The following is a 9,996-nucleotide window of genomic DNA, read 5'->3' as shown; positions in this document are numbered from 1 at the left end:
CAGCGGTGTCAGAAGTTTCACGAAGAATTATGCAATCGTCGGCAAAGAGATAAACGTTAGAAGAAATTTCATTGGGTAAGTCGTTAATATAAATTAAAAAAAGGAGAGGGCCTATCACTGATCCTTGAGGAACGCCAGATTCAACAGGTCTAAATGTAAAGAAGTGGTTATTAAATGCAACGAACTGGGATCGATTAAGAAGAAAGTGCTCTAGCCATGCAAACAGATTAGGGTCAAGATTTAGTTTACTAAGCTTAATAATGAGTAGTTTGTGACATACCTTGTCAAAAGCCTTTTCAATGTCGAAGAAAACACAGTCTGCGCATGAACCTTTATCAAGAATAAGATGAAGATTGTGAGTGAACGAAAGCAGTTGTGTTTCACAGGACAAACTTTTGCGGAAACCGTGCTGTGCGCGTGTGAAGAATGACTTATCGTCTAAGTGCTTAACTAAATGGGAGAACAAGATATGTTCGAGTACTTTACAAGGAATGCTAGTGAGGGAAATGGGGCGGGAGTTATGAGGTGAGCATTTGTTGCCGGACTTGTGAAGTGGAACCACCTTCCCAATTTTCCAGTCTGCAGGGAGCTGATGGGTGTCCAAAGGTTGCTGGAATATTTTTGAAAGTAATAAAGGTGAGTAAACAGAAGTGATGTTCAAAAACTTTGCGGTAACCAGGTCTGGGCCAGGGCTTGACGACACCTTTAAATTTTTAATTACATTTTCTACCCTAAGTGGCTCGATCATAATAAAATGCATAGCCGGGTAATTGCAGCCATCTAGGGTTGATGTGCTATTGATGTGCTTTAGACATTTTTGTGTATGCATGGTTGCCATGGTTATGGTGCCATACTCAGATAGGTCCATTGCTGTCAAAGTTGAAAACTGGCCCTGGCATTTGCTTTTGTGTTGGCACATTGTCGCATCCTTTCTTGCCAGTATTTGCTGCTCAAGAATGTCCACAAGGCACTCTCCCAGAGTCTAGTGAAATTTATTAGTACTGGTGTTTCTGGGAATGCGAGTGGGTCAAACTCGAGCTGAATTGCTGCATTCTTGCTTCTTTCATTCACTGCAGTATAAAACCAAGAAAATAAAGTGTTGTTTCGTTTTTCAGTTTGACAATTTTTTAAAACACTTCTCATTGGTGCACTGTGCCTATTTAGACTCCTCACTGTACAATCCGATTAGTGAAGAGGAATCTGTGTACGTGGTTCGCTAATGTGAAGTATGCCTAAGGCTTCTACTGGGCTGTGGTGCAGTCATAACTATTCAGGTAGACTTGGAGGAGGGCCAGGATGTCCGAGTGCATTGTAGAAGTAACTGGCTTTACGATATGGTCATGATGATCGACGGCTTAAGCTACGTTATCATTTCTTATCCCGATAGTCTTGTGGCCAACCAATGTTGAATAGAGTTTAATGATTCTAGATAGTGCGGTGAAATGAAAACGCTGAACATTCTGCAGAGAGGAAGAAGCAAATATTACTCAAGCCTTACGAATTGTCATGTTGTGCTTTATTGTCAATTGCCTTACAATTGTCAAGTTTTGTGCTTTATATACAGGGTGTTTCAGCAAACACTTTCAAAATTTTTTATAGGTTGCCTATGGCAGATAGCACAATTCTAGTTTATGAGCCAGTCTACTCGAAGAGGTGGACACTACTTGCACAAAAATTCACGAAGTTTTAACTAGTTACCTTATGGCCCATATTGCAATTTACAAATTATAGCCAGGGGGTTCGCAGGGCAAATCCACTTGGAACAAATTCTCAGGATGACGCCAGTCTCAAGATAAGAAGTGGAAGTTGTTCCTACAAGTTGGATCTCCGACAACAAGTGTTGGTGGCCAGCTCACGCAAAGCCCGAAAAGCTTTTGTCAATGGTGAAAAAAATCACACCCGGTGGAATCAACGTGGAAACAGTTTGACATTTCTGTAAAAGGGTTATTGGTGGGAGCCATGTTTTGGTATGGTGATTTTTTAGAACAAAATGAGAGTAAAAACTTGACCATTGCATTGTCATTTATTGTTCAGCCACATACGATCATGCACGTAAAAAGCTGAATAAAAGTCAGTTCACATCGGACCTGAGCAGTGACCCTGACATGGTTCAAAAAAGACGCTGCCGAGCACCATTTGTACACACAGACTCGGATTAAAGTGACTCGCAACCTTCTCCAAGCTCTCTGAAGCAGCTGCGAATCCCAGAGGTCCCCGAAGATATTCCGCAGAGCGAGGTAAATGTGGTCACTACAGCTTTGTAACGCAAAAAATATAGCTGCTGTAAATAAAATATAATGATTACTTTATTCGTACGATGGTGCCCCTTTAAAGCTTTCTCTTAGTTTATGATTGCTTGCTCTGTCTAACATCTGTGAATGTGTCCCATGTTTTGTCCATCTGTGCAAGAGAGCTCCGTGGGGGACAACAGTGCCATTCCGGTTCTATGAGCCTGAGTTCATTTGCTGTTTCCAAGGTATTGCTAGATAAAGCTGCTTGAAAAAAGGCACGGTCCAAATAATTTAGGTCTCAGCTGTGCGATATTTTAGGTGTGAGTATTGCCAGTACCTTTATGTTCCTTAGTCATTACTGAATGTAGTGAAATGTGGTAGCGTACTGATTGCCAACTTTTTTTCTGGGATTCGACGAGCCTCACCTCACGATTCATTCACGCTAATGAAACAGTCAATGCCTGTGCTCTCTTCATGTCTCGTATTCCATGTGGCATTCTGTGCTTCTTTTTTCATGTTCCCTGATGTTAAGGTGAAGAATAAGTGTATTGCAGTGAAAGAAGTGTACCATGCTTTTGAAGTACACTGAGGGCTACACCTGGTCCTGCCTACCTTGATGTTTCTAAATATGTATTATCGCGATAGTGGTGCTTAGTAGACGTTCTTATATTATGTGATCTCATTTCACTCTTGTAGCACTTGGGGGCTGGAAATTTTAATGTACTGCTGTAAAAGCTGTCACCTGCGGCCTTTGTCTTAGTTTGTGGTAATAAGTTGTTGACATTTATTATAATGCAGGACTGTCATATGCATTCTGTCTCTGAATCTTATAGGTTTGCAGTATCTTGTCTCGTGACCAGTTCTGTGTTTAAATACTTGTAACACTTGCATTACTAGCGACTCTCTGTATTAAATCGAGCTTTTGTAATAGAAATGAATAAAAATATCTGTGAAAGTGATTGTCTCTCCATTTTATGTAAACTTAGCTTGCTTTGGAGTCTGCGTTCCATGGGTGCAAGTTGTATTTTCATTAGTACATGCCAGTACTGCATCATCTTTGCAGCACAGATTCTACAGAAGGCCAATGTTTACGCTAACTGTGCTATTTAGCCCATTTAAATAAAAATGAACATCCTGCAGACATCCCTTAATGGTCCACGGTTCGTCGTACGGATGTGTGACGGACGTTTAGCAATGAAAACGTAAACAAATTCTTGCGTCCGTGGAACATCCGTATATCCGTTCTAGACATCCGCGGGACACCCCTCGGACTGCCAATTAGTATGCGCCTGGTAGTCCTGTGGATGTCCGCCGTACGCCCTTAGGCGATCTGCGGACGTCCTATGGATGACCAAGATATCCAGAATCGGTAGTCCAGTGGATGTCCAGAGGAGTTCACATGCCCATTGGGAACTTGCGTAGTAGAGTAGGCTACATTGCTTAGCTCTCTGAAGAATCCTGTGCATGCAAAGAAACTAGTTGTTTTCTCCTAATGCTCCAAACCACAAATGGAGCATTAGGTGCTAATAGTTTCTTTGCATAAACGACGCTTCACAACGTGCTGCATTATGACAGAACCTTGAGAACTTTAAGAATAGTAGAATTCGAAAACTGTTAAATTAGATTTGCTTCTTGCCGTATGGATTCAGTCTGACAAATCACTATTCACAGACCCCTAGCCTTTTCCTCTGTCCCGTGTCATTTTCGGCCAGCTCCTGAACAGGAACATTAGCTTCCAGCTGTGTTCCAGCCCCACACTCTAAAAAAAAAGTTTGCACCCTTTGAGACTTATCTTGTCCCACAACAATAATCGTCATCTGCCTTGCTTGCGTTTCCTCTCTTGAAAACTCGGCGCTCGCTATTTTCCTGTCGAGTGTGCTGTGTGAAGCTGATAACGCGCAAACCGTTCGTGACTAGGAAGTACCGGGCTCGCAGCGTTAAAGAAAGGAAAAGCGGGCAAGACAGACGACGATTTTTGTTTGGGGAGAAAATACAACCCGCAAACTTTTTTTGTTTTTTGAGTGCAGCGTGACGGGACGCAATTGTTCGCACCGTTGTACCGCATCAAAAATCTCCAAGGCTATGTCCAGACTGATGTTGACTGACTGGGTGCCTCGATGTCAGCGCCGTAGCATCGAGGCACACTAAGCTTCAACGATCATGTAAAAATTTGGGCCCTGTAAAAATTTGGGCCCTGCTTTCGCGTTGAAGATCTCGGAGTTTGGCATGGGTTCCTCCCATAGAGTTCATGCTGCTACAGTGTACCTGATTCTAGTACACTGTTAAGAGGAAGCTTTAGCTCGGGTGCTCCTATCTAAATACATGTAAAAGGGGAATTCGTTTTTCTCGGCAACCACTGCACCAAATTTGACGGGGTTTGCTGCATTTAAAAGAAAAGCTTAAAATCTAGTGACTGCTGGTTTCGAATTTTCGATTTAGGTCGTCAAATTTTTATAAACATTTGGCAAAAATCGCAAATTTTCAGAAAACGAAACTATCAAGTTTACAACTCCGTAACTCAGCAAGCAAAAATGATATCGCAATTCTGTGAATTGTACCTGATAGCACATCTAAAGCGGACAAAATTGATATGTTACACATGAACCTTAAAAAATGGAGTAATGTGTAATTACAACTTTTGCAGAACCTTCGTAAACAACGTAACAAAATCACGTAATATGTAAACTGACGTATCAAATTTGTCCGCTTTGAATGGTCTAATGGATGCCGTTTACAGAATTGCGATATCTGTTCTTGATGCAGAGCTATTAGCTTGTAAACTTCGTGCTTCTATTTTTTTCAAACGTCTGAATATTTGAAAATCCTTTTAACAAAATTCAAGCCCTAAATCAAAATTCCGCTTCCAACAGTCACTAGAATTTAACTTTCTCTCTCGAATGCAACAAATTTCATTAAAATCGGTCCAGGGGTTATCTCAGAAAAACGTTTTTGCGTTTTTACATGTATTTGAATAGGCCGCGTCGGAGTTGGGCCCGAGCTAAAGCTTCCTCTTAATACCATAGAATAAACAATCCTGGAAGCTTCAGTAACATATTCCTCCCGTTCCTCCTTCCCTGCTTTTGGTCATGACCTCATATGACGACAAGTACCTGTATAAAACTCTATGCTAGTACAAGCTGGTACAAGTTGGTTCTTTATTCTATGGTCTAATGACGATCTACTGAACGTGCTCTTGGTACTTTTTGGGTCTGGCATCTATGGGTCTGGTCTGAACAGGAGGTAAAAATATTTATTGCCACCAGAATTTAATGGTAAAAACACCATTATCATGTTACTTTAGTGTGTTGTATGGAAAATTTTTTGATAATTTAATATTTTATTGGGTATTTTGTTGTTGCAATAGCTTTCTCTATGGTGCGGTTGCGAGGCGGCGCCACCGTCCCACGCATGCGTAAATAGTATCGCTTTTACGTGGCATGTCGCTGCTGCGAGGATTCTGCTCGCAGAAGCGGCGAAAATACTAGTAATTCAGTTTTGTGTATAGTAAGAAAGAACAAAGTTATCCGTTTGATTCGACAAGTGAGTCAATTTCACGTTTTTCTCTCTTGCTTACAAATGTTTATTGAGTTCCATAGCCTTGCCGTAAGTGATAAGCGCTACCGGTTGGGCCGATTGAGCACGTTATATACGTGCGCAATGCTACTGGTTCGAAGGCAATCCAGCTGATTTGCAGCCCGAAAGGCTCCACGTTTCGTCGTTAATAGACAAGTAGTGGAAAACCGCGTTCTACAGGAGGCCATTGCCACACTTCGTGATTTTTGCGGGACCTGTGCCAACTTTGATTACGTGTAACTTGTGCGGTAGGTGACGTGACTTCTTGGTGGATTGGGAACATTTTTCCTGGTCCATCACGTTTGTCGAAAGTAGGTCTTCCCGCCCTGCTTTTATCTGATATACAAAAACCGCTTTTATACATACGCAAGTGGGTATGTTTGTGCTCTCGCCATAATAAATGTTGACAGATGCGGTTGGTTGCGGATGTGCGCTGACACTCGGACCGTGTTCTGCAGTGACCGTCACTGTCATCAATTTATTTTCATTTACCTAGTCTAACACTGCTCTCTTTGTACATTTTTGACACTGATTTCCATTGGGCTATCAAAACACGGCCTTCTGAGTAGCATGTGCTGTATTCGCGTTTCCATCTGCTATTAGTAGATCCACGCGAGTCTCCATACAAGACCTTTTCACATTTCGACGTTCGTCATCACCGTTATATGACCATCTTTACCCGCTTAATTTCAGGGCTTATGACATCCGAGGCTGATTGTTGTTTTACTATGGAAGGTAAAACGTCTATTTGGTCGCCCGTTGTTCATACGTACTAATAGCTGAGCGTGCAATGGATTCATCGCCGCACTTCAGTTCGCATGGGGTGTAAGTTATCAGTCTGGACGGCCTTGCATGATTCATGCGGAAAATGTGCAAGCTCCTTGGCTGTATTGAAGGCTCTAGGTCCACTACAAGTAATAACGAACTGTGGTGATCGCACTCTCGACGTTGTGCAACTTTCGTCACTTGTAGCTTTCATTTTGATATGCTCTGTCTATTTCTGTGTCAGGGGAGGAGGGGAGAGGTGCCCTGCATTCGTATATCGTGTCCGTGTAGATAGAGAAATGTTATAGTACTCTGGTTTGTGTGGGAAAATCTTATTAGGTGGCACAGGTGGCTTTCTTTGCTAAGATGTACTTTATTTCAGTGACTCTTTGCTGACAATTGCGTAGTGTTGCAATGAAAAGCTTTGAACTCCTAAATAAGTAGTAATCAGTTTGCAAGATGCATGATACTACTGTGTTGCCAGATTTTGGTACTTATTGCGAACAAATATCAGCTGAGTACAATTAAGTCATAGTGCAGGCCAGGGACCTTATTATGTAAGGAATCTTTTCCTTGTGTTCAGTTCTTAACACGCGTCACAGTGACTGGCTGATACCAGGGTTAATGAAGGCATGGTGCCAGTGATGGACAAATGAAAAATTATAAGAATGCTTATACAATATGGGCCCCTGTTGCACCATTCAAGTTTTAATAATTTAGGTTGTCAGGGCTGAAAGTAGCATGAAATAGTACAGCCAACTATTGTTAATTTGACTTGCCATGCTTTAAGGCACTTCTGCACTCCAAATATAGGATAACTTGAACCAATTGTCCTGCTGTATTAAAAGTAATGAAAATGCAGGGAAGTGTCCCTTTTCTTTCCATTGTGCAACAAAAGAAATGGAAAGGGAAGGAATTTCCTGCACAAACTAATAGACCTGAACCTCTGTGTACTTCGTGCAGTGAAACTTATGTGGGCACTACAATGTTAAAAAAAAGTAAACTTAGAGATTTTATGTGCAAAAACACCACATGATTATGAGGCATGTTGTTGAATGCATGGTAAACGGGCGTTTTTCGCTCCCATTAAAATGTGACCACTGTGACCAGGATTTGATCCCGCGACCTTGTGCTAAACAGCACAATTCCAAAGCCACTAAGCAACCATGGTGGGTTTGGCACTATAATGTATGGGACTGAGTTTTCATAGTGGAAAATGGCTGTTATCTGTGAGATGGATCCCAGAATAAACTGCTGCGTTGAATATTTTTCAATAATTAGGAAATGTGTTATACATTGTGCTTCTGAAGCTTAAAATCTTAGTGCAAATGGAGTTAATCTCCTGCTGATCTGCAGCTTATATCCTGCTGTATGTGTGATCATTTGCTGCATGGTTCAGTTAAACAGCTGTTGTCTAATTGAATTGAGTGTGTGGGCATCAGCAATGACTGCATATAGTGCTTTATTTGTTGATAGGAAGCCATAATTAGTTGTACCTCTGAGTCTCATTTAGAGGTAATACTGTAAATGCTCTTCTCCTATCTTTCATGTCTGTAGCGATTATACTGTTCATTCACACCTCAGGATTGACTGAAATGTTCAGCTTTTGCTGCAAATTTTGAATGCTTTCATTCTGCTTTGTATGCCATTTTGCAGTGACATCAAATATGATTGTTTACTACTATCACTTTTTATGCTGTACCTCGTGATGGTAGTTATAAAGCAGGCAATCTAAAATTACACTGCTATTTTTTTTATTCCTTGGCACTCTTACCTAAGACATTTTGAGTTTAACTGTTCTTGACTGTGTTCTTCTTGTTTCCAGGCAACTCAAATGATTACCAGATTAGCTGCCTATATTCTACTGTTAAGAACTAGCCAGAGGTGTTGCATGAAGTGTCACTCATTCAGCAGTTTTGTGTTGTAGCAGTGAAGGAAGTTGCTTCTCTGCAAGTATCAGTATATATTTCTTGTATTACTTTGTTAATGTGGTTGGCAATAGCTGGCCAGTAGTGGGAACATAGTGGATAACTCTGCGAAGATAATCATGTGAGGGCTGTGTGTTGGAGCTGCAACTTAAGGTTTACTTTAAAGGACTAAAGATTTGAAGAAAAAAAACACCCGCCATGGTTGCTCAGTGGCTATGGTGTTGGGCCGCTGAGCACGAGGTTGCGGGATTGAATCCCGGCCACGGCGGCCGCATTTCGATGGGGGCAAAATGCGAAAAACACCCGTGTACTTAGATTTGGTTGCACGTTAAAGGACCCCAGGTGGTCAAAATTTCCGGAGTCCTCCACTACGGTGTGCCTCCTAATCAAAGTGGTTTTGGCACGTAAAACCCCAGAATAAAAAAAAAAAATCTGAAAAGAAAATTACGTAGGTGATGGCAAGCTAAATACGCAGGTGCCAGCATGTCAATTGTTTTGTATATTGTGATTGTGGCCTGAACCTACGTGAGTGTATTTTTTCACTTCTTTTGTACATGCAGCATGAACCCGCCACAGCTGGGAGGAGGAACAGTGTATGGGGGGCAGCCCTTTGGTGAGCCCCACATGCAGCAGCCTGGACCCCCAGCTTTTCCCCAGGGACCACCAGCACCTTTCATGGCCTCAGCTGCCAAGGCATACAATGGTGTGGATGGCTATGCTGCTGGTGCTGCCAGTGTTGCTGGTGAGTACTACATGGGAGGGGAGGGTCAGCAGCTTACCCTGCTACATGTTTTACCTTGTCCCTGCTGTGCAGGTGTGAATATTGCTTGTCAAGTTTGTCAGCTGATTTCTGGAAAAGGCTCTGTCTGCTACATTGAATTAGCCTTAAAGGGACACTAAAGAGAAACACTAAATCAGTTTAGGCTAATAAAGCATTCTTCAGCACTCTATTTTCATTAATTTCGTAGAAACAGGTTGGATATAAAAAAAAAAAAAAATGAAGGTGAGAGTTCAGTCTTCAGAATTGCGCCGAAACCCTAGCACCGGTACGCCAGTTTGATGACATAGATTTTCAATTATTGTTTCGTATTTGGGCCACATTGGCTAAGCAAACGTTCTTGAAACTTGCCATGTTCAGTCTTTGGCTCCTTTTGAACACAATATAGTCATTTTGCTGGTAAGCAATTAACTAGGCTCTAGCACATGCCAACAAAATCGACAGAGTGAGCTGGTGCAGGAACTTCAATGTGACTCCACCACCCATATTTATTCTCTTGCGCCTTTTCTATTTTACCAAGCCTCTATGGTAAGAGTGTCATTTTTGGTATTGCAGAAGGGTAGTTTACTAATAAGTGAAGTAATTTTTCGGTTTAGTGTCCATTTAATGAATGCTAGTGCTAGCAAGTTGCCATCAGCTACGTGCTTATGCAATTTTTGTTTATAGCAAACTGTTTACACATGGAACTGAATGAACTGTCTATTAAAGCAACCATTTGTGC

General features: G+C 41.7%; 1 protein-coding gene across 5 annotated transcripts in view; it reads left to right on the top strand.

The window, feature by feature from the left end:
* Positions 1-5,636: 5,636 nt before the first annotated feature.
* The window catches only part of Sec24CD (Secretory 24CD), an 86,960-nt gene continuing 82,600 nt past the window's right edge, over positions 5,637-9,996 (top strand). For all 5 annotated transcript variants that reach the window (XM_050195755.3, XM_050195761.3, XM_050195758.3 and 2 more), the window contains exons 1-2: positions 5,637-5,771; positions 9,058-9,239. In XM_050195755.3, coding sequence (XP_050051712.1) covers positions 9,059-9,239 — 181 coding nt within the window. In that variant the 5' untranslated portion in view covers positions 5,637-5,771; position 9,058. The remainder of the gene's footprint in view (positions 5,772-9,057; positions 9,240-9,996) is intronic.

This window comes from Dermacentor andersoni, chromosome 1, assembly GCF_023375885.2.
Source record: "Dermacentor andersoni chromosome 1, qqDerAnde1_hic_scaffold, whole genome shotgun sequence".
NCBI lineage: Eukaryota > Metazoa > Arthropoda > Arachnida > Ixodida > Ixodidae > Dermacentor > Dermacentor andersoni.
This window is presented reverse-complemented; position numbering and strand designations above follow the sequence as displayed.